This window comes from Myodes glareolus, chromosome 22 (assembly GCF_982192425.1).
Source record: "Myodes glareolus chromosome 22, mMyoGla1.1, whole genome shotgun sequence".
NCBI lineage: Eukaryota > Metazoa > Chordata > Mammalia > Rodentia > Cricetidae > Myodes > Myodes glareolus.
This window is the reverse complement of record NC_142047.1, coordinates 12282647-12308683: the sequence shown is the minus strand read 5'-3', so window position 1 is coordinate 12308683 and position 26037 is coordinate 12282647. Positions and strand designations below refer to the sequence as shown.

The following is a 26037-nucleotide window of genomic DNA, read 5'->3' as shown; positions in this document are numbered from 1 at the left end:
TTCAGTTCCCAACACCCAGAGGTTGGCGCAGAATCACCTCTAACTCCAATTCTGGGGAATCCAGTGCCCTCTTGTGGCTCCATGAGCATTCACATTCATGGTTAGACACAGGAAAAATGCTCACACACATAAAAAATATATATATAAATAAATAAGCCAGGCAGTGGTGGTGCACGCCTTTAATCCCAGTGCTTGGGAGACAGAGACAGGTGGATCTCTTGACTTTGGGGCCAGCCTGGTCTACAGAATGAGTTTCAGGATAGCCAGGGCTACACAAAGAAACCCTGCCTCAAAAAACACCAGGCAAAACAAAACAAAAAGAAGACACACAGTCAGGCTGCCAGAGTGCCTTAACATTTAATTTTCAAGTATAAAGGCTTCATTGCAGAAGGGAGTCAGGGCCACAGGCAGTGGGCGGGGAGTCTAAAAGCCCAGGTGTAGACACAGGGGCCTGCTGTCTCCTGGGTACCACCACCAGTCCTATGGTACCCTGTCTGTGCCTGGGACCTTCTGCTGGATGCCAGGCAGCGAGGTAGCTGTGAGAGGAGTAGGGTGCTGGGCGGCAGGCGTAGGCTCACATGACCACACAACACTGGCACGTCTTTTGCTTAGGGCCACTAGCCTCTTTGGCCTCAGCTAGCTCAAGCTGCCGGGCAGGTGCATAGGTAGGTGCGGGGTGGTCACCTGGGTTGGTGCTGGACACCTCCTGATGGAGCAGTGGCTGGCCTTCCACAGGCTGCTCCGGTGCTGGGGTCTCTGCCAAGAGGGGGGTGCCATCCCCGGGGGGACCCTCACTCTCAGCACAGGGCTGAGGCTCCCTGGCTGTCTCTTCCACTGGTCCTTCTTGCTTCTCCAGGCCTTGCAGTCCTTGTTCCTCTGATGTGGGCTTCTCAAGAACCAAAAGAGAGGTCCCTGACTGGCTGGCATCCTCCACCAGAAACTCTGCTCCTTCATTGGGTTTGTCTTGTTCTTCTGGGCTCACCTCCTCCTTGGGGCCTGGGGTCTTCTCTGCCTCTGATGATAGCTCATTGCCTCCTGGGTCTCTATCCAATAATGTCTTACTTTCTTTAGTTTCTTCATCCAATGAGCCCTCACCGCCTGGCTCCTCATCCAATAGCTTCTTACTTTCTTTAGTTTCTTCATCCAATGAGCCCTCACCTCCTGGCTCCTCATCCAAAAGCTTCTTACTTTCTTTAGTTTCTTCATCCAATGTGCCCTCACCTCCTGGTTCTCCTTCCAATAGTTTCTCATTTGTTTTTGACTCTCTGTCCAATGAGCTCTCACTGTCTTTCTCCTGGTCTGATGGAATCTCACTTCCTCTTCTCTCTGGGTCCAGGGGGCCCTCTGGTTTTCTCTCTGCCACCAATGGTGTCTCAGTGGTGGCTGGCTCTTCCTCGCCTCCTTTTTCTACTTCCAGTGGCTCTCCATCTTCCTTCTCTTTCACCGCCCACTTTTCCTCATCTGTTGTTACCTCTGCCAGAGGGGGGCTTTCACCGTCCTTTTTCTCCCCCTTTTCTGCCTGGCTTTCCTCTCTTTCCTGGACTGGCTCTGGCACCTCGGCTGACCCAGCTCTCTCTACCTTGAGGTTTTCTGTCATTCCCCTCTCTTCCGAGCCCTCTGATTTCTCTGCCTCCCAGGACTCTCCACTGCCTCTCAGCTGTGCTCCCACCAAAGCCTCAGGTCCTCCCTCACACCCTACCCCTGGAGGCACTTCCAAGCCCTCCATCAAGAGCTCCTCCCAGTCTTCGCTGAGGGCTACTCTCTCCACCCAGATGAAGGACCCCTCCTCTCCTTCAGGGCCCCCCTGCCCAACACCTTCAGGACTATCCCTGGAAGCACCTTCCTCTTTTCTGGAAGTTTCAGCTTCAGATTGCTCCTGGAGCCTCGGGGAACTGGCTTGTGTGGCCTCTGCATCCCTGTCTGACCCCCCTGTGACATCGGAATCACTGCCTCCCAGCCCCTCCCAGACCACTTCCACCACACCCCTCCCCTCCTTCACCCAAGTGGGGAGCTCAGGGCTGCTAATGCCCTGCCTGGACTCAATGGCCTCCAACACGACCTCTTCCACCTTGGCCTCCAGCTCCACGCCCGTAGGGTCTGTGGCACTGTTCTCCGTGGCCCGAAGCCCAGCCCAAACCACCTCCACCACACCATCTCCTTTGGCCTGAGTGGCACTCGCTGCCCCTAGGCTGAGCTGCTCTTGAAGGGGCCTATGCCCAGGGCAGGGGCCATTGGCTTCTGAAGAGGCCCCTATGGCCTCAGGGGATGGCCTCAAGGCTGGCAGAACCTCACTGAGCTCCTGCCTGGGATCAGAGGGGGACTCGGGGGACATGCCCACTGGACCAGCTGGCAGGGAGGTTCTCTTGTCCACATCACAGAGGCCTGGGGGAATGAAGGGGGAAATGGTAGGGAGGTCAGGAAGACAGGGGATGAAAAGGCCCTCATCCCAGATTCTTTTGGGTCAAGTGATCTGGTGGTGGCTGTACCCTAGACCTCGGGATTCCAATACTTACCTGCAGGACCTGCCTCCATGGTGGGCTGAGAGAGAGGACGGGGACCCTGCAAGGAGAACAGAGACAAGGTCAAATCAGCCGTGGTTTCTACCTGCTTGTGCTCTGCCTGCTTCACCAATATACTATGTTAATGCTTCACTGACCAGCTTCTGAGGTTGCCATAGACAAAGGATTTGTGGGGCAGGGAAGAAGTGTTGGGTTGGAGCCCAGCACCTGGGGCACTCAAGGCCACCTGTGCAGCACAGCTGAGCCATGAGCCCAACCTGAGCGGACCTGACACAATCAGACTAAGTTCTGATGGGAAGAGGAAAGTAATCAACGTAGCAACAAATAAACACACGACGTTTGCACGTTGGGGCGGGGGAGAGAAAGGAGCAATGATGGGAATATGACGTTTGTACATGGGGGTGGGAGAGAGAAAGAAGCAATGGTGGGAAATGAAGCCAGGAGCGATCTGGGGGTGTCAGTGTTTGCTGTAGAGACAAGCCTGGGCAGGGCTTCTGGAGGAGGGGGGGGGGGTGCTCTGTCCAGAGTACTGAGCTGGAGACAGTTGTTTCAGACTAAGGAAACAGCACTGCCCCGTGACAGCAAGGTAAAGGGATAGCAAAGAGGCAGTGTGACCCACATGGGACGACAGAGAGAGGTGAGGAAACTGGGGCAGCTGAACACACCTGCATGCACACAAACTCCATTTGTGAGCAAGGCACTGGTGAGAGAAGCCCGTCACCCTACCGCTGGGAAAGCTGAGTGGGAAGAGCGAGAGTTCAAGGTCACACTGGGGTAGTAGTTTTAAATTATAATCTCGCCGGCCCCTCCCAAAGGCACTTCTAAGTTGGTATTCCCATTTCAGGAATAGGGCAACTAAGGTCTAGACAAGAAAATTAACTTCCACAAGAACAAAGAGCAAAGTAACGGTGAGTGGGTTTGACCCACTGTTGGAGAGAGCGCTGCTCTGCTGAGTCTGGTTCCACCGCTGCTGGCCACACCCCCTCCTCCCCATCCTTTCCAGCCCCTCACCTCTCTGCGCCAGGCGGGCCTGCCAGCAGGTCTGTGTTGGGCACCTGTGGACGCACTTTGCAACAGCTGCAGTTGTGACTGGAGTCTGAGGGAGAGAGGGAGCCGCTGGAAACCGGGCCGGACTAAACCTGCTCCATTTCTGAGGGCAGTCAAAGGCTGGGGCAGGGCTCAAAAGCAGGGATTCCCGACTCACGAAAACAAGCTGTCTTCCAGATTACGAATTCGAGCCTGGGCCTGTCCCTCAGGCGACTGCGGGTCCTTGGAGGCCAGATCCTCCGGCCGCTCTGGCCCTTCAGCCGCCCCATCCATGAGCCAACGTTCTCGAAGAGATTTCCTCTGGGCATGGGAAGGGAGTCCGGGGCTGGCCACGGGAAGCCTACCTCCCCACCCATAGCTTGCAACGCCCAGAGGGCACATCCATCAGGCTGGAAGACATGCCCATATCTTGTCCCCCAACACCTTGCCAGCAAGTAGCCTTCCCAAACAGAGGCACACGACCATTATCCTTCCAGCCTGCCCAGTCGACTGGTCCTGCCAAGCTCAGAAAGACCTCCCAATGCGCCCCTCTCCACCCCAGCGTTGACCTAAGGCTCCTTTCATCTCATCCAAACTGGGAGAAGCCCTTCACCTTCCCCATACTCTTCCAGAGAGGGGCAGCTGTCTCCATGGCTACCTTTCTCCCGCCTCCTCTTCATCTCCCCCTCCCTAAATCGGACAGAGGTTCCTATTGTCTCTCAGTCGGCCTCACAAAGACAGCCCCACTTCACTGCCGGGGCTGGACCGGAGTCCCCAACCTTGAGCCGCTCCACGCGGAGTTTCTCTTCCTCCAGCTCCCGACGCGTAGCGCCGATCTCCTCCTGCAGTCGCCGCTTCTCCTGCGCACACACGACCCAAAGCTGCGGGCGGGTCCAGTGCCGCCCTTCGCCCGCCTCCTCGGGGCTCCCGGGCCTCCCGGGCCTCCCGGGGCGTCCTCCCGCTGGCGGGGGCCGCAGAGTGCTGACTCAGCAGCGGGAGGGGCGGGGCGGGACCAGGCGGCCGCGCCCTGATGCTGCGGAGGCCCGGCCACGCCCAATGGTGGTCCGCAGATGGGGGCATGGGGCGGGGCTTAGGAATGGGGACTGGGGTTTTGGGCTTCTAAGATGGGGAGGATGGCCAGGCGAGGTGCACACGTTTGTAACCCCAAGACAGGAGGTGGGGGTGTGATGGTCTCCATGAGTTTCATGCCAGCCTGGACTACACAGGGAGTAGTAACTCGGAGGCTACTTTGGGTCAAAAGACCCTGCGACAAAAAATTATTTAAAAAGAGGATTTAAGGGTTCAAAGATATGTGGGTCTAGATGTAGGGAACGTGCTAGTGAGATGGAGTTCAAAATGGGGGTGCAGGGGTAGACAGCCAGAAACTCAGGCATAGAGGTGGAGGCAGAGATGAGGTACAAAGAGGGAAATGCGGTAAGTTGGGGTGCAGAGATTGGGTTCAGAAATATGAACGAGGTGATAGTGAACTTAAAGTTGGGGGGCTGAGGAATGGGGTCCAGAAAATGGGGTTGGATGAGGTGGGAAAGTTAGTAAATGAAGTACAAAAAGGAGGGTTAGAAAAATGGAGGGGTGCAGCAGGTGGCCAGAGACTTGGGGTACAGACGGCCTCCAGGGTTGAGGTGCAGAAGTAGGCTACAAAGAGTTGGGGCGCTAAGAGGTAAAGTCTAAGATGACGTGAAGAAAGACGGGGTGCAGAGAGTGGAAGTCAGGGAAATGGAGCACGGAGGTGGGGATCAGAGAAACAAGGGCGCCGAGGTCAGGGTTCAGGGACCAGATAAAGGTTCTAGCCGGGCCGTGGTGGCACAAGCCTTTACTTCCAGCACTTGCAGAAATAGGCGGATCTCTGTGAGTTCGAGGCCAGCCCGGTCTACAAGAGCTAGTTCCAGGACAGGAACCAAAGCTACAGAGAAACCCTGTCTCGAAAAAACCGAAAGAAAAAAAAAAAAAAAAGAACATAGGTTTTATGCGCCGGGCAGTGGCGGCGCACGCCTTTAATCTCAGCACTTGGGAGGCAGAGGCAGAGTCAGGTTAATCTTAGTGGGTTCGAGGTCAGCCTGGTCTACCAAGCAAGTCTACCAAGGACAGAAGGACATCCAGGACTGTTAAAATACAGGAAAGAAAGAAAGAAAGAAAGAAAGAAAGAAAGAGAGAGAGAGAGAGAGAGAGAGAGAGAGAGAAAGAAAGAAAGAAAGAACAAACGAACGGAAGGAAGGAAGGAATAAAATAGGTTTTAGAAAGGGTTCTGAAATGTAGGGTGCAGAAATATGAAGTGCAAAGTTGGCTTGGAGAATAGAGGTGCATCGTGGTAGTCAGAAATAGGGAGGGCAAAGATGAGGGTGCAGAGAGCTGAGGTCCAGAAATAGACTAGTGAGGAATGGGGTGCAAAGAGGGCTGTCAGAGAAATGAGAGGTAGGGGACAAACGGGTAGACCAGAAGAACAGCGCTCATAGGATGGGGTTCCCAAAGAAAAGACTCCAAATGAGGGGTGCGATATATGGAGATTTAAGATCTTAAGTGGCATTGGAGGAGGTGTTTCTGGAGGTGCCAAAAGACAGGCATCCTCCATTCCGGCAGTGACAGGGACCGGACACAGGAGCTGCCTAAGGGGTTCCCTGGACAGATTGGAGCTGAAGGTGCAACTCAGTTCTTCATAGATCCAGACTCGCTTCTTCTGGGGTAAACATTCCCTACCCTGATGGAGCAGGGCAAGAAGAAGCCTCAGGGTTCTGGGAGTGTGACACTTACAGCGATGACCTCCAGCCGCTGCCGATAGAGGGCGCTCTCCGCCATGACCCTGTAGAGAGAGTGGCGGGGCTGAAGAGGCGTTTCCCAAGGACTCCATCCCTCAGCAGGCGGGCTCCTAAAAGTCCTTTCCTAATTAAGATCTCTGGGCTGCCAAGAAAGAGCCCAGCGCGTTGCCTCTGTTTTCCCCTCTCCACCAGGGAAGCGCCTGGGAGCTGACTGGAGTCTGGATGGTGGAAATGAGAGACCAAGACCATCAAGCTAAGGCTGAGTCTCACATCTTTCTCAGCCTCAGGCTCACCTGCGAAACCGGGCAGGGATAGCTTGATCTCAATCGTGCAAGAGAGCAATCTAAGCAGTTTCCACACTTAATTCAGTTTGTACATAACTACAATAACTGTTACAAACAACCACAGACATTCTCAAATCCTGCCAGGCTCCAAAGAGGCTGTGTCTCTTGCTAGTCCCACGCCTTCTCTGAACCTTAGCTTCCACCCTTAAGCACTAGGGTGTGGGGTATGAGGGAATGTGGGGCAGAGAAGTGACCATTAAACCATTACCATGGTAACTCCACAACTGTCTCTTTTCTACTTGTCTACCCTCTTCCTGCTGGGGGCAAGGGTCACTGGGCCATCCTGCCTCACTGTGGACTTTGAGCTCCAAGGAGGGGGATTTGAGGTTTACGGTTTAACCTGATATTTCCCCATCCTTGTCCTAACTGAAATGTGACAGCATTCTGCTTTCCCACCCCCAGGGGGCTCCTGGATCTTCATTTAGGGGACAGGCACTGTCAAAATAACATGATCATTGACCAGCACAGGTGTGGGGTTGTGTTAGCCCTCCTTCAGCCCATGGTCAGAAGGGCTATCTACCAGCCTGTCTTCCTCTGCGGCAGACGGGGTGGGCACAAAGATCTTTAGGTGTTTGTCAATCTAAATCCTAACAGGTCGGGGAGAGAATCCCAGCCCCACTGTCCACATTCCAGCCAAGTCCTCTCGGGTCCTCCGGCCACACCCTGAAGGCACAACGGAGCTATTTATAGTGCCCTAAGTGCCCTGCAGGGCTTCCGCTGGACCACAGCCACCTCTGCTCGGCTCCACCCGCACCCCCCCCCCCCATCTGACACTCCAGCTAGGAACAGACCCGGCCAAAGTAGCCACAGGCCACACGCCGGTCAGGTTTTGAAATGCCCTATCTGGAGAAGCACTTAATCTTCCCCGTGATCCTATGATCCATGTACCAAAGGGAAAACTGAGCCTCTGAGGAGTAGCTAAAGAACTCGCCCATTGCTGGGGACAATGCCCAGTGAGCCGATGCTCAGAACCAGCTTAAACCTGTCCTCTCAGCTCTGCTGCTGCAGCAGGACAGCCTGGTGTATGCAGCAGCAGGATAGCATGGTGTATACTGCAGCCAGATAACCTGGTGCATGAAGCATCCGGGTAGCCCAGGACATGCTGCAGCAGGATAGCCTGGGGCATGCAGTAGCAGGATAGCCCAGGATAACCTGCAGCAGGATAGCCTGACTGCTTGGCTCAAACAAGGTGAGTGGAAAACAATGTAAGGTTGTCCTCTCTACACACACACACACACACACAAAATACACACATATGCACACTCTCACACCCTTGCACACATTCTCATGACACACACTCTAACACACACAAACTCACACAAGGCACCCACACACATACACTGTTAAACACTCTCCCTCCCATATACTCACACACTCACGTATATGCATTCACGCACACACTCTCAGTCACATACACACAGACAGCACAAGACTTGTCCCAAGTCAGGAAGGCAGATGGGAAGCACTTCTCCCTCGCTGCTGACAACACACAGTTTGGGGTTCAGGGCCTCTAGAGACCTTCCTTTGGGCAGCCATGGGAGGCCAGAGACCCACTTAGAGGTGGGGACTTCAACTGGGGCAGGGGCTGAAGGTCGCCTGACAGGTGTCCCTAGGGAAGTGTAGACTCCGGTTGTTCATCTCTCTGTCCCTGGGGGAGGGCTGAAGTCCCCTCAGCTGTCCCACTCCTAAGATGCTATCTCCCTAACTCTTGCTGGGGGGGGGGGATCGGGTTCCCGTTGCTAAGCAACCAGGTTTGTACTTGGTGAATAATGCAATGGAGGGCACAGGAGAGTGAAAGACAGAATTGGGGTCCCTAGTGGAGGGAAGTCGTCTTTCTGGAAGTTTCTATAATCCTTTGGAGTCCCGCTGACCATCCAGCTCCCTGCTAGGGATGGAACCAGACGCATATTAGGCAAGAACTGGCTACTGAACCAAGCTTCTCTCGCTGTGAAAAGCCCTCAGCTAAGTCGAACTCCCTACACCTTCCTTCACGTAGCTCATCTCCTACTCCATGGTCGCGTCTCAGCCATAACCTGCTTGGTACCGAAAAGGAGCAGAGGAGTGGCCGCTGCCTCGCTACACTACGACTTTACCAGTCTTTGGAGGCTGGAGCGCTTCCTTCCTTCCTGGACTCTAGCATTCTTGCTCACTCTGCAGACTTGGGGAGTTTGGTGGCAGGCACTAAACTTGGATGCACATTCTTGTACCCTGACATTCTCTGTCCCTCGCCTAACTTTGCAGTAGGCCGAACTCTCTGGGGAAATGGCTCTCAAGGAACCTCAGGTTTGACCGTCAGCACCCCTTGCTCTCCCCTAGGTTCCTTATTGAGAGGCCAGCTGGGGCTCCCGGCTAGGTCAGCGCCCCACCCCCGTTGCCAGCCTTTTCACTCTGCCCACCCACCCTCACCCCAGACACTTACATGGGTGTGGCTGTGGCCGGGGACAATACCGGGGTCTGCAGGGCCATCTCTGCCCAGTAGCCCTCTCGTAGTGTGAGCCGAAGCTCCCCAGTCTGGGCCCTGGTTGGTGGGAGGGGGCTGCGGGGCGGAGCGGGAGAGCAGGTCCGGCTGGTTTGGGCGGGAGGCGCGGCCCGGCTGGGGCTGGGGCAGTGCTGGGGAGCGCTATCAACTTCTTAGGATGAATTATTTACCAGCCTCCGGCCTTCACGCTGCACTCGGCTGCCTCCCAGTTCACACGCACGCAGCCACGCCGGTGCTCCAGCAGGTGGGGGAGAGCGGCCAAGCACTGACCCGCGGCCGCCCGGACACCGGCGCCTGCGCCTGCGTTGGGCACTCAGACTTTAGAAAAAGCCCAGGGTCACTGGCTCCTTTCTAGGACCTTGGAGCAGGCAGTGGGGAGAGCTCACTGACTCAGCTTCTGGAGACCATGGCAACCAAGAAGCCTGGGATGAGGGTCACTGTGGGCAACTGGTATCAGGTTTCAAAGCCTCAGTTTGCTTCGCTGTGAAATGGGAGGATAAGTACAAATGGCCTGCAGATCAGAAGACTCTATTGTGTTTAGAGATGGAGTTAGAAATGAGAAAGGTCAGTTATGCTGCCAGTGGTGCACACCTTTAATCCCAGCACTTGGGAGGCCGAGAGGCAGGAGGATCTCTGTGAGTTCAAGGCCAAACAAAGTGAGTTCCAGGACAGTCAAAGCTGTTACACAGAGAAACTCTCTCTCAAAAAACCGAAAGAAAGAAAAGAAAGAGGGAGGGAAGGAGGGAGGGAGGGAGGGAGAGAGAGAGAGAGAGAGAGAGAGAAGAGAAAGGACAGGAGGTGATCTCCAGTTCACTACTGAGGATTCCTTTCCTTTGAACACTTAAGTGTTGCGATGCCAGCCCAACACAACTAGACCAGGTTTGATCTTTATCCTGTGAGAGCAGCCCTAGTCTGTTTCTGCTAGGTGCTTCAGAGGAACTCCGAGCAAGGCCCCTCCCCTCCAGCCAGAGTGGTAAGTTCACCTACATTCAAGCCTTCCCGGTCCTGGCTGCTTCAGGGACCCTTGTTCACCTTTGGCGTGTAAAATGGAGGTCCTCTGCTTGCACGAGGTCCACCATGCTGCTGTGGGCTGTCATCAAGGACTGGGATCACCTACATCCCACTAGTACAGACTCCAGGCAGGTGGCCTGACCTGGGATCCCACTACTAGGTGTTATGCCCACATCCGCGAAGTCCCCCCCCAAAAGTCAACAAGGAGACTGAGTCCCGTATGTAAAAGCAAAAGAGCCTTTATTTTATGCAAGTTTGCAAACTCGGTCTCTCCACATGTACAACATATCGGAATAAACGGAGAGTCCTGAGCTCAGTTAGAGTTGGGTTTTTATAGTAGTAAAAGTGGGGGTGAGGAGTTTCTGAGGTTCAGGACCCCTGATTGGCTGACATTTGTTTAGGAGCGTCCTGGTGCGTGTGTGCTGGCAGGTGGTCCTATCTACAGGGGTTGGAATGTTAGGCATTTCCTTTGAATGGTCTGTTTTTAGGTGGTGCTCAGGTAATCTCAGTTTGTGGTTCTTCCTGCAACCAGGTATTGCTTCAGGGTAAACTACTGAGACTCAGGCCTCTGTTGAATTTATCGATGGCTGAGTCCTACTCTGGCAGGTAATGGTTGGAAGTAAAGAACTTCCTTTGGGTGATCTGTACATATTTAACTTATCATGGCTGGCTCCCACACTAGGGAGGCTGAGGAAGGAGACTGGCAAGGCCAAGCCTTACCTGGGTTACAGAATGAGTTAAAAATCAGCCTGGTAGCCAGGCGATGGTGGCATACGCCTGCCTTTAATCTCAGCACTTGGAAGGCAGAGGAGGCAGGGCAGGTGCTCAACACAGTTTAGCGATAGAGGCTTGTCTAGCATACACGAGCCCTAGATTCAATTCCTAGTACAGAGAGGAAAAAAAGTTGTATTTGAGTTTCTAGATCATTCTGAAAATATTCCAGGATGGGAAGAGAGAGTATACATGTGTATATATATATGAATACATATTTGTGTATGTTGGAGTGGAACCTAGGGTCATAGGCAGACAAACTCTCACCACATAGCCATGCCCTAATCCTTCTTTAATATGTGTCTATTTTTTGCACATGGAGGCAGATGTTAGTGTCAGGTGTGTTCTATCCACCCCCACTTTATTTTCTGAGACAGGACCTCTCATTGAACCAGAGGTTCACCCATTTGGCTAACTAACTGGCCAGTAAGGCTCAGGAACACACCTGTGTGTCTGTCTCCACAGTGCTGGGATTAGAGACATGCTCCTACACAGGCTCCCTCACACACAGGCTCCTGCACACACAGGTTCCCACTCACATAGCCTGCCCTGCACAAGGCTCTTGCCCACACAGGCTCCTGCATAGGCTTCTTTACTTGGGTGCTGGAGATACAAACCCAGGTCCTCAAGCCTACACAGCAGGAACTTTGGACTGAGGTATCTTTGCAGTTGCCTTGAATGATTATGCTTTGCTTTGCTTTGCTTTGCTTTGCTTTCTTTCTTTCTTTCTTTCTTTCTTTCTTTCTCTCTTTCTTTCTTTTTTTGTGGTTTTTCGAGACAGGGTTTCTTTGTAGCTTTGGAGCCTGTCCTGGAACTAACTCTTGTAGAGACCAGGCTAGGCTCGAACTCACAGAGATCCGCCCGCCTCTGCCTCCCGAGTGTTGGTATTAAAGACATATGCCACCACCACCCGGCTTGAATGATTTAAAAAAAAATTTTTTTTTTCCAAGGAGGTAACATGGTGGCGGCACTGCTGCTGGCGGCCAAGGGAGGTGGGCACCATCTTAACCTCTGTCCATGATGTCGGCTCCAAGACATACCTTACCTGCATTTTGAGCAGCAGTAGTGACGACATTGTTGGCCACCGCGGGATGAGAGGTGGCCAGGTACTGCAGGTACTGCCTGACCTGCAGATGCAGTACATCGTGGACACAGATGACCGCTCTGGGGACTATTCCTGCATCTTCCTTCCCGAGCACGTGGACAGGGGCGACATCCGTGTGGAGAGGACACCCCGGATCAAGGTCGGAAAGAAGTCAGAGCATTCCAGTGAGGGAGAGAACATGAGGCTGGTCTGCAAGTCCGAGTCACGCCACGCTCCTGTCACTGGGTAGAGCTGGTTTAAGACTCTGACTCTGGGGATCAGCTGATCACCAATGGCTCCGTGAGCAAGTACATCATGATATCCACAGTGGAGAGGTCAGAGCTGACCGTCAGCAACCTCCATATCAACAGCGACCCTAGTACCTACGTGCGTAACGCCACCAACACCCAGGGTAGCGTCCAGGAGAGGATGATACTGTGCACCCGTTGCCACCTGGCCGCCCTCTGGCCCTTCCTGGACATCGTGGCCGAGGTCCTGGTGTTGGTCACCATCATCTTCATTTATGAGAAGCGACAGAAGCCAGACCAGACCCTGCACGAGGATGACCCTGGTGCTGCCCCACTGAAGGCAGCGGGCATCATGTGAACGACAAGGACAAGAGTATACGCCAGAGGAACGGCACCTGAGTGGCAGAGCAGGCTGGGGTGGGGGCACCTGGGCACCTGACCCCAGCCAGTGTCTACCTCCACTCCTGTGTCCCATCTTGTCCCAGCCTGAGCCTACCCACCCCAACCTGGGTGAAGACAGCCTCGCCTTGCAGAAAGTCCACCTAGAAGAAGCCACCCACAGCACCTGTTTCTAATTTAAACTAAACAAGGCTTCTATGTAGAGAATCTGTTCCTTAGGGGGGTTTGTTTTTGACTTTTTAAGCGTGTCACTATAACCCTGTGGAGTGGGGGATGGGGCCTTGTCCTTGGCCATGAGAGAGAGAGAGACAAGGGTAAGCTCTGACTTCTTGGTGGAGAGAGCTACCACCTGGTCCTTGTATAGAACAGTCCATCCCCACCAAGGACAACATGGCTTACTTACCCCCCCCCCGCAAAAATCATTTTCCATTTGTGGCAATTAGCACACTCACACTTCTATCTAGATCAAGAACATCTCAAGCTGGGCAGTGGTGGCACACACACTTGGGATACAGAGGCAGGCAGATCTCCGAGTTCAAGGCCAGCCTAATCTACACAGCTAGTTCCAGGAAAACCAGGGCTACACAAAGAACCCCACCCCTGGCAAACACCCCCTGCACCTGTCTGTGCAGTTTGCCTGTTCTGCACGCACACACAAACACAGAGGCACTGACACAGAGTAGCCTTTTGTATCAGACCTCTCTCATTCGGCGTCATGTTTTCTTTTTTAAATTAACTTACTTAATTTTGGTCTTTTGGGCACATTCTCATGTAGCCCAAGATGGTCTCAAAGCTACTATGTGGTGAAGGAGGACTTTGAAGTTCTGGCCCTCCTACCTATACCTCCTGAGCACTGGGGTTGCAGCACTGCAGCCACGCCTGGCTAGCATCCTGTTCTCAGCCTGCCCACACTACAGCGACAATCAGTGCTTCGTTTCCCTCTGTGGGTAAATAACAGTCCACTGTGTGCATGTGAAGGTAGAAGAACAATCTTCAGCGTGGCTCTTTGGCTGCCCTCTTGTTTGAGACACAGGTACTTTGCATCCGCTGCGGCTCGCCTTCCATCTCACCATAGCAACGGAGATTGCAGATGTGTGTTGTGGGATGCCTGATCACACTGTGTAAAGATGTGTCTCTGTCCTTCCTCACCTGCCTAAGGCATCTTCTGATTGGTTTAATAAAGAACTGAACAGTTAATAGCTAGGCAGGAAAGAATAGGTGGGACTTCCAGACAGAGACAGGAACTCTGGGAAGAATCTGAGGTGGGGTGTTGCCGGAGAGAGGCAGAGGAAATCAGATGTACTGTACTAAGCAGAAGTAATGAGCCACATGGCAGAACATAGGTGAATATAAACGGGTTAATTTAAGTTCTAAGAGCTAGTTGGGAACAAGCCTAAGCTAAGGCCAAGCTTTCATACTTATTAAGAGGTCTCCGTGTCATTATTCAGGAGCTGGCGGTCCAAAGAAGGACCTGCTACAGATGCGCACCACCATGACCAGCCTCTGTGTGGGAATTATACAGGACTACACAGACACTGGGAAGCCATCACCCATCACCCGTGCTGGATGCAGGCCTAGCCCCTCACCCACTGCTCTGTAAGTCAAATAAACTCATTGGTTCCCTAGTATGAACACTGGTGGGATCACCTTTGGCTTGTCGTTGGGACAGAGCGGGAAGAGGTAGGTGATATTTGTATCTCCTAAGGGAGGTAATTTTAGAACCAGCGAATGTGGGGTTTGAATGAAAATGGCTCCCATTGGCGCATATGTTAGAATACTTGGTCTCCAGTTGGTGGAACTGTTTGGGAAGGATTAGAGGGGATGGCCTTGTTGGAGGAGGTGTGTCACTGTGACTGGACTTTGAGGTTTCAAAAACAAGCCCACATCATTCCCAGTTAGCTCTCGCTCTCTGCCTCTGGTTGTGTTTCATGAAGTAAACTCTCAGCTACTGCCCAATGCCATACCATGCTTCCCATCACGATAGTCAGTCATGGACACTAACCCTCTGAAACTGTAAGCCTCACATGAATTCTTTCTTTTGTAAGTTGCCTTGGTTACAGGGTCCTGTCGCAGCAGCAGTAGAACCAGAACCAAGACAGTGGGTTTTGGAGATGTGAACACGGGGCACCAGGCTTGCAGGGGAAGTGCTGTATGCACCAGGTGCTTTTTTAGTCTAGCACTTAGTATTTGTTTTTTTGTTTTTTGTTTTAATTTTTTTTAATTTTTATTATGTATACAGTGTTCTGTCTGTCTGTATGCTTGCTGGCCAGAAGAGGGCACCAGATCTCATTACAGATGGCTGTGAGCCACCATGTGGTTGCTGGGAACTGAACTCAGGACCTTTGGAAGAGCAGTCAGTGCTCTTAACCTCTGAGCCATGTCTCCAGCCCTAGCACTTAGTATTTGGAGGGAGACGTCCTTTTGTTTGTATTTTGAGGCAGGGTCTCACTATGTAGCTCTAACTGTCCTGGAACTCATTATGTAGACCAGGCTGGCCTCAAACTCAGAGTTATCTCTGCCTTCCAAGCGCTGGGGTAAAGGCAACTGGGCTTTTTACTTTTAAACATTGTATAGCTAGTTAAGATGCCGGATGGTCTACTGGCAGTGAAACACTCCATTCTGCAGGGAAACTCCTCCAGCTCAAGAAGTAAACAACTTGCTGGGTGATGGTGGTGCACGCCTTTAATCCTAGCACTTGAGAGGCAGAGACAAGTGGATCTCCGTGAGTTCGAGACCAGCCTGGTCTACAAAGTGAGTTCCAGGACAGGCTTCAAACTACAGAGAAACCCTGTCCCAAAACAAAAACAAAAACACCAAAAAGAAGTAAACAACTTATAGGCTTTAAGAAGTCCCTGAAATTGAATATATGTACTTGGACCACCCCCTCCCCCAGCAAGAACTTCTGAGAGACACTCTCAGAGGAACTGAGTGCCTGACAGAGACACTGCAATCATCAGACTGTACAGTGACTCCAGGTTCTCTGCTTCTGTGAGCTGTCACCATTGCTGGGTTAGGGTTCTCAGTAATGCAACAGTCTTTGAGTCATTTCTGTTTCCGTAAGTGACCCTTTACCCATATTCCTGTAAGTAACCTCAATAAAACTCATTGGTTTTACCAAGTTGGACTTTGGTAGTCTCCTCACTTGGGTCTGTCCTTGGTACCTTATCTTGGATGGGCAGATATTTGCTCCAATCTCTCCAAGAATAGTGTCACACCACAAAATTTTAATTCATCATGTGTCATGTGTGTGTGTGTGTGTGTGCATACGTGTCACAGTGCAGGAAGCAGAGGGTAAATGGAGGAGTTACTTTCTCTCCTTCTGTTATATAGGTCCTGCGACGGAACTCACGGCACAATGCATGGTGGCAAGCAAGCATCTTTCCTTTCTGAGCTCCCGCACCAGCCTGACTCAAGAGCTGAAGAGACAAACATAGGCACCCCAGGGTGTGTGAGGAGTACTCAGTTTGCAAGTGCTCAGTCTGAGGTGTCTGTCCCCCTGCAGGCTGAGGGCAGGAGGCCTCAGAAGAGACTATAGAAATGGTGTTCAAAACCTGGAGCTGGCCTGTCGTGATTCTGCACGCCTTTAATCCCAGCACTCAGGAGGCAGAAACAGATGGGTCTCTGAGTTTGAAGTTTGTGAGTTTCAACTCAGTCAGAGACAGAGAGTGAGATCCCCACCTCAAAAAAACTAAAAAAGATATGTTTTTAATAAATAAATAAAGCATGAGTTTGAGATTTTGCAAGGTCAGACTTCTAACTGTGGGTCTGAGTAACGCTTGTATCCCAGAACTTTCTAGTCTGAGACAGGAGTATCTGGAGTTCTCTGTTTCAAAACAAAAACAACGGCAGGATATGGTAGCATATACCTTTTATTCCAGCACTCTGAAGGCTTCTGCTGATCTCTGTGAGTTCAAGATCAACCTGGTATACATGCTAAGCCCCAGGCCTAGGGCTTCACAGTGAGGCTCCCATTTCATTACAAAAACAACATCTGCAGAGATAGCTCAGTGGTTAAGAGTGTTTACTGCTCTTGCAAAGAACCAGACTCGATTCTCCCAGCAGCCATGTCCAGTAACATATAACCTCCTGTAACTCCAGCTCTGGGGATAAATTGCCCTCATCTGACATCCTCAGGTACCTACATATATGTGCACGTACACATCAATTAAAATAAAATTTAAAAAAGAAACCACTCATAAGAAGATCCAGTTTGATCCTAGCACCCATTCCAGGTAGCTCACAACTACTTTTAATCTCTCTCCTGAGGAGAGCCAAGAGCATCAGAGCTCATTTGCATAAATCTGCACTGATTTACATACACATACATACACATAAAAATCTCTAAAACCAAAAGAAGGACTGAATGCCCATCAAAATCCCAGCAAAATTCTTCAAAGACCTCGAAAGAATGGTACTCAACTTCTTATGGAAAAGCAAAAAACCCAGGATAGCCAAAACAATCCTGTACAATAAAAGAACTTCTGGAGGCATCACAATCCCTGACTTCAGACTCTACTATAGAGCTACAGTACTGGAACAGCCTGGTATTGGCATAAGAACAGACAGGAGGACCAATGGAACCCAATAGAAGACCCGGGTATCAATCCACACATCTTCGAACACCTGATCTTTGATAAAGAAGCAAAAAATATCAAATGGAAAAAAGAAAGCATATTTAACAAGTGGTGCTGGCATAACTAGTTATCAACATGTAGAAGAATGAAAATAGACCCATATCTATCACCATGCACAAAACTCAAGTCCAAATGGATCAAAGACCTCAACATAAAGCATTGGCACGGGGAACCACTTCCTAAATATAACCCCAGTAGCACAGACACTGAGAGAAACAATTAATAAATGGGACCTCCTGAAACTGAAAAGCTTCTGTAAAGCAAAGAACACAGTCAACAAGACAAAACGGCAGTCTACAGAATGGGAAAAGATCTTCACTAACCCCACATCAGACAGAGGTCTGATCTTCAAAATATACAAAGAACTCAAGAAATTGGACACCAAAAGATCACATAATCCAATAAAAAAAAAATAGAGTACAGACCTAAACAGAGACCTCTCAACAGAGGAATCTAAAATGGCTGAAAGACACTTAAGGAAATGCCCAACATCCTTAGTCATCAGAGAAATGCAAATCAAAACAATTCTGAGATTCCATCTTATACCTGAAAGAATGGCCAAGATCAAAAACACTGATGACAACTTATGCTGGAGAGGTTGTGGGGAAAAGGGAACACTCCTGCATTGCTGGTGGGAATGCAAAGGGGGTTGTACCCCCTTTGGATGTCAGTGTGGTGATTTCTCAGAAAATTAGGAAACAATTTTCCTCAAGACCCAGTAATACCACTTTTGGGTATATAGCCAAAGGATGCTCAATCGTGCCACAAGGACATGTGCTCAACTATGTTCATAGCACGTTTGTTTGTCATAGCCAGAACCTGGAAAGAACTTAAATGCCCCTCAACCATAGAATGGATAAGGAAATGTGGTACATTTACACAATGGAGAAAAAAATGGCAGCTTAAATTTTGCAGAAAAATGGATGGAGCTAGAAAACATTATTTTGAGTGAGGTAACCCAGACACAGAAAGACAATTATTACATATACTCTCTCATAGGTGGTTTTTAAATATAAAGCAAAGAAAGCCAGCCTACAAACCACAATCCCAGAGAACCTAGACAACAATGAGGACACTGAGAGAGACTTACATAGATCTAATCTACATGGGAAGTAGAAAGTAGAAAAGGACAAGATCTCCTGAGTAAATTGGGAGCATGGGGACCTTGGGGGAGGGTTGAAATGGGGAGGGGAGAGGCAGGTAGGGGAGCAGAGAAACATGTAGAGCTCAATTTAAAAAAAAAACTTTCAATAAACGTTTTAATAACCAAAAAAAAAAAAAAAAGAAAATACACAGTCTACCTGGTGTGGCCACATGTGCCTGTGGTCCCAGTTACTTGGGGGGAAAAAAAAGAAGGGCTGGAGAGATGACTCAGAGCTTAAAAACATTGGCTACTCTTCCAGAGGTCTTGAGTTCAATTCTCAGCAACTACATTGTGGCTCACAACCACCTACAATGAGATCTGGTACCCTCTTCTGGCCAGCAGGCATACATGCAGGCAGAATACTGTACACATAATAAATAAATGAATCTTAGAGAGAGAGAGAGAGAGAGAGAGAGAGAGAGAGAGAGACTAAGGAGTTGAGTGGAAAGAGAATTTACACACTCTCAACATTCATATAGTATAGTGCCCCAGGTTAGCAACAAGTAGTCACTGTCCGACTCCTACAAAGAGTTTTGTGTGTAGTTGGAGGCAGCCAGTAGGCTTGAGGGTGGAGGACAGGTGATATATCCTGTTTGCCTTCTCTCCTACCTGGTGACCTTGATGGAAGTCATCAGTAGACAGAACCAGAGTCTGAGAAGGGAATGGTGGCCAAGTCAGATGAAGCCAAGTGGAAAAGGGCAGAGGAGGAAAGAGACTCGCTCTGCCAAGTAAGCATCATAGGTGCCCTTTGATGGGGGAAGGCTTGTTTGCTTGGGCAAACAAGGGGCCCTGGTGGAGGGGAAGGGACAGAGTACAACATGCCATGTAGAGATTAAAGTATCTGTTATAACAGTGTCCCAGGCTGGTCTCAAACTTACTGTGTAGCCAAGGATAAGTTTCAGCTTCTGAGTTTCCTGCATATACTATCCCAAGTGCTGGATTACAGGCATGTACCACCATGGCAGTGCTGGGGATGGAACCAGGACTTTGTGTATGCTGACAAGTGGTGTTGCTTTTAATGGTTAATGAATAAAGCTGTTTCAGCCAGTGGCTTAACAGAATAGGGCAAGGTGGGAATTCCAAGAAAATAGAGGAGGAGAGAGGAGGCAGAATCAAGAAGTCATGTAGCCACAGCAGGACACAGATACTGGACATTGGGTGGAACCTGGCCGGTAGGCCATGATCACATAGCCTACCACAATACATAGATTAGTAGAAATTTAAGATGTAAGAGCTAGCAAGAAATACACCTAAGCTATTGTCCAAACAGTATTGCAATTAATATAGTTTCTGTGTGTTTATATCGGGTCTGGGCTTCTGTGAAAGGGCAGTCTTTCACCTTCAGATTGGTGCCCACCATCTGGGGCATGAATCCACATAAGACAAAAAAGAAGGGCCTGGAGAGATGGCTCAGAGGTTAAAAGCACTGCCTGCTCTTCCAAAGGTCCTGAATTCAATTCCTAGCAACCACATGGTGGCTTGCAACCATCTGTAATGAGATCTGGTGCCCTCTTCTGGCAGGGAGATGGTCATTCAAGAGGAACATTGCATACATAATAAATAAATAAATTTATAATAAATCTTTTTTCAAAATGTAATATATAATTAAGCAATACAGATTAATAGATAGTCATTTATAATAGTCAAACTTGTAATCATGTTAGGTTTTCCAGATATATAGTTATTCTTCAAACCTTTCAAAGACTAACAGAATATGGCATTTAAAATGTTTTAAGAACTTAAGACTTTTCATGACAATGAGGCACATCTACTCCTGGCAGCACCAATCTACTTCAAGAGGAAGATGGGCATTGAAGAGGCTCCTTGCCCCGCGCTACCTTCTCACCCGCAAGAACAACGCGGGACACTTAGGATTCTTCTGCAGTAAAGCTTTATGCGTCTTGAGAGGGAGAGCATAAGCTTACATGGCGGAGACCCAGAATGAGGGGAAACCCAGCCCTTATAAAGGAAACAGTCCTCGCTTCTGACGTGTCACTCTTGGATTGGTCCGCTGCCCATTATCCCAGATGATGCCTCGGGAGTAGGCAGGGACTCAGCGGTAGAGAGTTACCAAGCACGTGCGCTGGGATTAAAGGCTTAAAGGCGTGTGCTACAATACCTTGAACTCACAGAGATCTGCCTGTCTCTGCTTCCCAGGCATTGGGACCAAAGGCGTGTACTACCACGCCTTGAGGTCACAGAGGTCAATCTGCCTCTGCCGCTCAGGCATCAGGACTAAAGGCGTGTACTGCCACACCTTGGGGTCACAGAGGTCAATCTCTACCTTTGTTCCTAGAAGCAATGGAGAATGTGGTCCGGCCCTCCACAGCTCCTCATGGAGTTGATTAGCCATTTGGGCAAGAAACTGTTCTTGTCTGGACTGCTTGATGAACTGGACATGTAGGACCCACAGAGAAATGACTGCTGAACTCGTCTAAGGTGAGATGTCCGTCAGGGTTCCTGCTTCATGAAAGAGTCTGCCAGACATTCTGCAGGACACAGAAGAAAGTGACTGACAAATTGCCAATGTAGGCAGAACTGTCTTTGAAATTTCCTGCTTTATGGCAAAGTCTGCTGGATACTATGGGTCTGTAGGCTGAAGATGGACGCCCCAATGATACTGAAGAACTTTGGGTGACTATCCAGGTAGTGAGATGTCTCTGTCAATTCTAGAGTTTTGGAAGTTGCTTACGATGCACTTCCTGTTTTCTCAGGTAATATTATATCCTTTTGGAGTCTTTGAAGGAGTTAAAGAATAGATAGTTATAATTATAGCTTTCCTTAGTTATGATAAATGATAAAGTAGATATAAAATAAATATTGTAACTGTAATTCTTACTTGATACCTGTTTTGTTATATGTAATTTTACTGTGTTGAAGTTAAAACCTTCCTTTTTATTTAGACAGAAAAGGGGAAATGGTGTGGGAAATCCTTTTGTATATGTGCTGCTTTTATTGGTTAATGAATAAAATTGTTTCGGTCAGTGGTTTAGCAGAATAGGGCAAGGAGGGAATTTCATGCAGATAGCGGAGGAGAGAGTAGGCAGAATCAAGAGGAAGCCATGTAGCCGCAGCAGGACACAGATGCTGTACACTGGGTGGAAGCTTGTCGGTAGGTCACAACCATGTGACAATATACAGATTAGTAGAAATGGGTTAATTTACGATGTAAGAGTTAGCTAGAAATATGCTTAAGCTATTGGCCAAATAGTATTGAAATTAATATAGTTTCTGTGTGTTTATTTTGGGTCTAGGTTGCCGGGAAACGACCGAGCAGCCTTCCACCTACAGACAAGCACTCTATAAGTTAGTCATGTCCCCAGTCTCTTTTGTGTGTACATGTGTGATAAATGTGTATGCCTCCATACAAGGGCAGGGTCCTTCACTGAGCCTGGCACTCACCCACTAGATTAGACTAGATGCTGATCGGCATCAGGGATCCAATCCTCCTGCCTTTCCCTGGCCCTATACATGGGCCACCAGCACTTTACAAACCAAGTCATTATTTCAGGCCTTGTTGTTATTATTTAAAAATTGTTTATTTTTATTTTTATGTGTATTGGTGCTCTGCCTGGAAGGAGTCAGATTAGTGTGAACCATCTTGGTCCTCTGGAAGAACAGCCGGTCCTCTTAAATGAGGAGCCATCTTTCCCGTCCAAGAGAAGGCAGCACTTGAGGCCAGATGTAAGAGGAGAGACAAGAAGGAGTGATCAAATTGTTGGTGGTTGGTAGCCCTCTATTTCCTGTTTGTTTTTTGGAACAAGACCTCGCAATGTAGCCCTGGGTGACCTGGAAGTGTTTCCGTAGAACAGGCTGGTCTCCAACTCTTGGAGATCAGCTTGCCTCTGCCTCCTGAGCGAGTACTGGGGTTAAAGAAGTGAGCCACCACCCTGGCTCCTTTATTTTCTTTTGAAATTTATTTTTATTTTATGTTCATTGGTGTTTTGCCTGCATGTATGTCTGTGTGAGGGCGTCAGAAGCCCTGGAACTGCAGTTACAGACAAGTGTAAGCTGCCGTGTGAGTACTGAGAATTGAACCCGGGTCCTCTGGGAGAGCAGCCAGTGTTCTCAGCCACTGAGCCATCTCTCCAGCCCCTCTTTCTATTTTCTTTAGGTAATTGTCTTTTTTTCCAGATTACTATAGAATAACGCGGAGGTGGGCCGGTTTTATGAAAGTCGGCATCCCACGAGAGTGAGTGGTTGACCCGCAGTCTGGAGCATCGATTCTGCACTTGAACAACAACAGATCGGCCCCAGAAACAGATCTCCCCCTTTAACCCGGTGGCTCCTGCCCCAGCTTGGGCTACCTCAGCAACCTGTCCCAAGCTGACCGCTTTCCAGCCGCAACGCAACTGCTCGGCGGAGGCCAGGAAGAGCTATATTGTCTCTATTCTCAGTCCTCGCTTGTTCCAGCGGGACACTAGGCCGCCAACGCCTTGCGGGCTTTTCTGGAAGGGAGGGGAGGGAAGCTGCTCCAGGCGGTTGACTGGCCGCAGCCCTGCTGCGAATCTGGTAGAGCAGCCCAGGGCAGCAGGAGCTCGCAGTGCGGCGGCCCCCGGCCGCCCTGGGGCGGGACCCGAGCTGTGTGGAGCCGTGATCTACGTGGGGCGAGGACCGGGAGGCCACGGGAACGTCGCTGACCGCGAGGGGCACCTGCTGAGCTAGCCTGGTGAGGTCAGGGAAAGACGCCCGAGGGAACGCCCTGTAAGGTGGCTCGGAGATCAGCGCGGCGCTCGACTAGAGGTCTGGTCGCCAGACAATGATGGCAAATGAGGCCCCCCCTCCCCAAAGTACCAGCGTGGTCCCAGAACAAGAAGGCGAGACTTTACCTCCTGAGTAGGGAGTTCAGGGTAGCCCTTTCCTAAGAAGCTGTCTCTTCCTTCAATCAACCCCTGGACTCAGGTGGCGGGAATCCGGCGTCCAGCAGAGGAGTCCTCGCCTTGGGGGCGGGCCCAGGGCCGCTCGAACCCAGCTGGCAGGTGCCAGGGGCGGTGCCCAGTCCTGCCCCCAGGGGACGTTCCTGGAGGCCAGAGGCGGGTCAAAGAAGAGGGCTGGCGACGCCTTAGAACCTCGGGCGGCGGCGGCAACCACAGGTACTGCGCAGATCACCGCGTCCTACCTGTCTGGGCATCTCAATCCCGACCCAGAGAACTGAAATTTTCAAAGTGCGCCTAACTCTGAACATCCAGGCTCCGGCACTCGAGAGCCGAGTCCTGGGGTCACCTGAATCTTAGGACGACGTGATCCGGGAGCCGCAGACTCAGGGCACCGAGGGCTGCCGGGGAGGCAGTGAGGTCCTGGAAACCTCTGGAGCGGAAGACTTGGAGACCTCGGAGCCAGAGAGCCAAGTCCCCCAAGTACCAGTTGAGCAGGACACAGAAAGCCCGGACGGACGTTCTGTAGCTGGGCCGCCTGGCATTCGGATAACGGAGGTCCTGGGGCAGTGCCCCTCTTTCTGCTCGAAGGCCTCCCGGTGTGTTTTCCACCGAAGCCGGCATCTAACCCGGCGCCTGCGGAACTACTGATGGAGACGCCCATCCAGCGCGAAATCCGCCGCAGCTGCGAGCGCGAGGAGAGCCTGCGCCGGAGTCGGGGTCTGAGTCCCGGCCGTGCGGGCGAGGAACTCATCGAGTTGCGTGTGCGACCGGTGCTCAGCCGGCCCGGTCCCGGCCCCCCACTGCCGCGCGCCCTGGAGCGCGCTCGGGCCGGCGCGAAGATGCAACGGGACATCGAACGCGAGGCTCACAGGCAGGCGGCGCTGGCGAGCCCGGCGGCTCCGCTGCCCAGCGCCCAGCGGCGGCTACAGCCGCTGGACGAACTCAAGCGCTTCTTTGAGGCTGCGGCGGAGGATGGCGGGGGGTTGCAGCGGCGGCCGGAGGCGGGAGGCCGGCTGCACCCCGCTATGCAGGACGGCTGCGCGCTGCTGGGGCACCCGCCGCCTCTGGTTTCCCCGTCGCTACTGGAGCAAGAGGTGCGCCAGGTGCGCGAGCGCGAGCGGGAGCTGCAGTTGCAGCGGCGCAGTATCTACGGGGCCGCTGAGGTCCGGGAGCCAGCGCCGAGCCTCACCCGTAAGCCAGTCACCCCGGGTCCCAGAACTCCCGCTGTCTCCACCTCCAGTGACCCTTCATCTGTAGGCTTGCAGACTCCCGGGACTCTTAACTATTCTTCTTGGGGTTCGCCTTCTATTCTCCACTTCCATACCCGGAGTGAGGGTCCCCAGATCCACCACACATTGTCTTGGAACCTTGGCTTGCTTCTGGCATTTTCGGGTCCCTTGTAGATTTCAGGTTCCTGTCTATGCTAGGTTTGCCTCACTCCTGTTCTTGGGTCCCCAGAATTGGGTGGAGGCCTCCACAGGGAGGTAGGAGTGCACACCTGTATGTGTTTAAGGGGTGCGGCCATCCTCCAACTAGCAAGAGGAGGGGCAGCCGCGGCTGAGTGTCCCTTCCCCCACAGCGAGCAGGGGAGACGGAAAGTTGGCGGTGATCTGGCCCCCGCGGAGAACGGCCTCGGAGAACGGCCTGGAGAAGGTAGGAGCCTTACTTTTCAAAGCTTGTCGCTCTCCCACGCCTCCCTGCAGCGCCTGGGCGCTGGGAAGGCAAAAGTGCATCCCGGTTCCCTGAAGCGCCACTCTCGAAGTCCCAGACGCAACCCGGAGAGTGAAGAGGAGCTGGGACCTGGAGCCCAAACTGCCTCACCCCTCCCCCCCAACGCACCCCTCCCCCCCAACGCGCCCCCCCCCCCACGCCTGGTTGTAGCTCTTGTCCCTGATGGTGGTGGTCTTCTCTCCCCTCCACCCTAGTAGGAGCGCAGACCCTGAGGTCTGCGAAGGCTGGGACACATGGCCAGAAGTGACGTCCCCAATAAAGAGCCAGGGTAGAGTTACCCTCCGGATCAGCAGAAGTCCTGGAGAGGAAGGGGCCAGCTCTCTTCAATGGCAACTTGAAATCCTGCACATTCTTGATGCTGACTATGAAATTAACCACCTTTCTCCATTAAAATTGTTTAGTCTTCACTGGAAAACTAACAACCACCCGCTAAACCTGTGAGTGAAACACAAAATAAAGTTTCCCCCACTCCCTCCTTTCTTAGGCTTTAGTGCAAGCTGTTTTTCTACTGGAACCCCCCCCTTAGTCTGGGTGGAGCGAGAGCTGGGCGGGTGAAGGACGCTCAGGAAAGCCACCGAGAGAACCGCGCCGGAATGTTGGAATTCGAAAAGCGCTCTGGTCTCTGGGCTGTCTGCTGACCCCGGACTGGAGGTCGGAGCCCTACTGCCCCCTGGTGGTACGAGTGCAAAATGTTGCGCACTGGCTCATAAACTCCACTCTGGGTCTCCAGAGCTCAGCTTTTATCCACGCCAAAGGCATCCTTTGGATGCTCAGGGAGCTGCTAGAAAGAGGTGCTATGAAATTGTACCTGCTCTAGCGAAATAAACAATAGTGAAAAATGCCAGGGGTGGGCTGGAGAGACGGTTCAGGGTAAAGAGTGCTTGCTACTCTTGTAAATGACCTGAGTTCAGTTCCCAGCAGTCACATGAGAGGCTCATAACTGCTTCTAATTTCAGCTCCAGGTGATCCGTTCACCTCTTCTGGCCTTCGGGAGCACCC

The 26037-nt window shown here is 51.4% G+C and overlaps 2 protein-coding genes and 1 pseudogene across 4 annotated transcripts; 2 read left to right on the top strand and 1 right to left on the bottom strand.

The window, feature by feature from the left end:
* Window positions 1-338: 338 nt before the first annotated feature.
* Palm3 (paralemmin 3) lies at window positions 339-24034 on the bottom strand. Of its 2 annotated transcripts, none has more exons than XM_085682187.2 (7): window positions 23260-24034; window positions 6312-6360; window positions 4325-4405; window positions 3724-3866; window positions 3531-3615; window positions 2514-2559; window positions 339-2382 (listed from the first exon to the last, which is right to left on the bottom strand). In XM_085682187.2, exons 2-7 carry the CDS (start codon window positions 6354-6356, stop codon window positions 575-577), a joined length of 2208 nt encoding a protein of 735 aa, XP_085538313.2. In that variant the 5' UTR covers window positions 6357-6360; window positions 23260-24034; the 3' UTR covers window positions 339-574. The 2 variants fall into 2 exon arrangements, with proteins under 2 accessions (XP_085538313.2, XP_048300449.3); XM_048444492.3 differs by lacking the exon at window positions 23260-24034 and adding an exon at window positions 9080-9246.
* Window positions 9546-13472, top strand: LOC125407155 (basigin pseudogene; annotated as a pseudogene).
* Misp3 (MISP family member 3) lies at window positions 23451-25521 on the top strand. Of its 2 annotated transcripts, none has more exons than XM_087900518.1 (3): window positions 23451-24498; window positions 24887-24960; window positions 25236-25521. In XM_087900518.1, exons 1-3 carry the CDS (start codon window positions 23955-23957, stop codon window positions 25248-25250), a joined length of 633 nt encoding a protein of 210 aa, XP_087756644.1. In that variant the 5' UTR covers window positions 23451-23954; the 3' UTR covers window positions 25251-25521. The 2 variants fall into 2 exon arrangements, with proteins under 2 accessions (XP_087756644.1, XP_087756645.1); XM_087900519.1 differs by having other exon boundaries at window positions 23452-24498; window positions 25233-25521.
* Window positions 25522-26037: the final 516 nt, after the last annotated feature.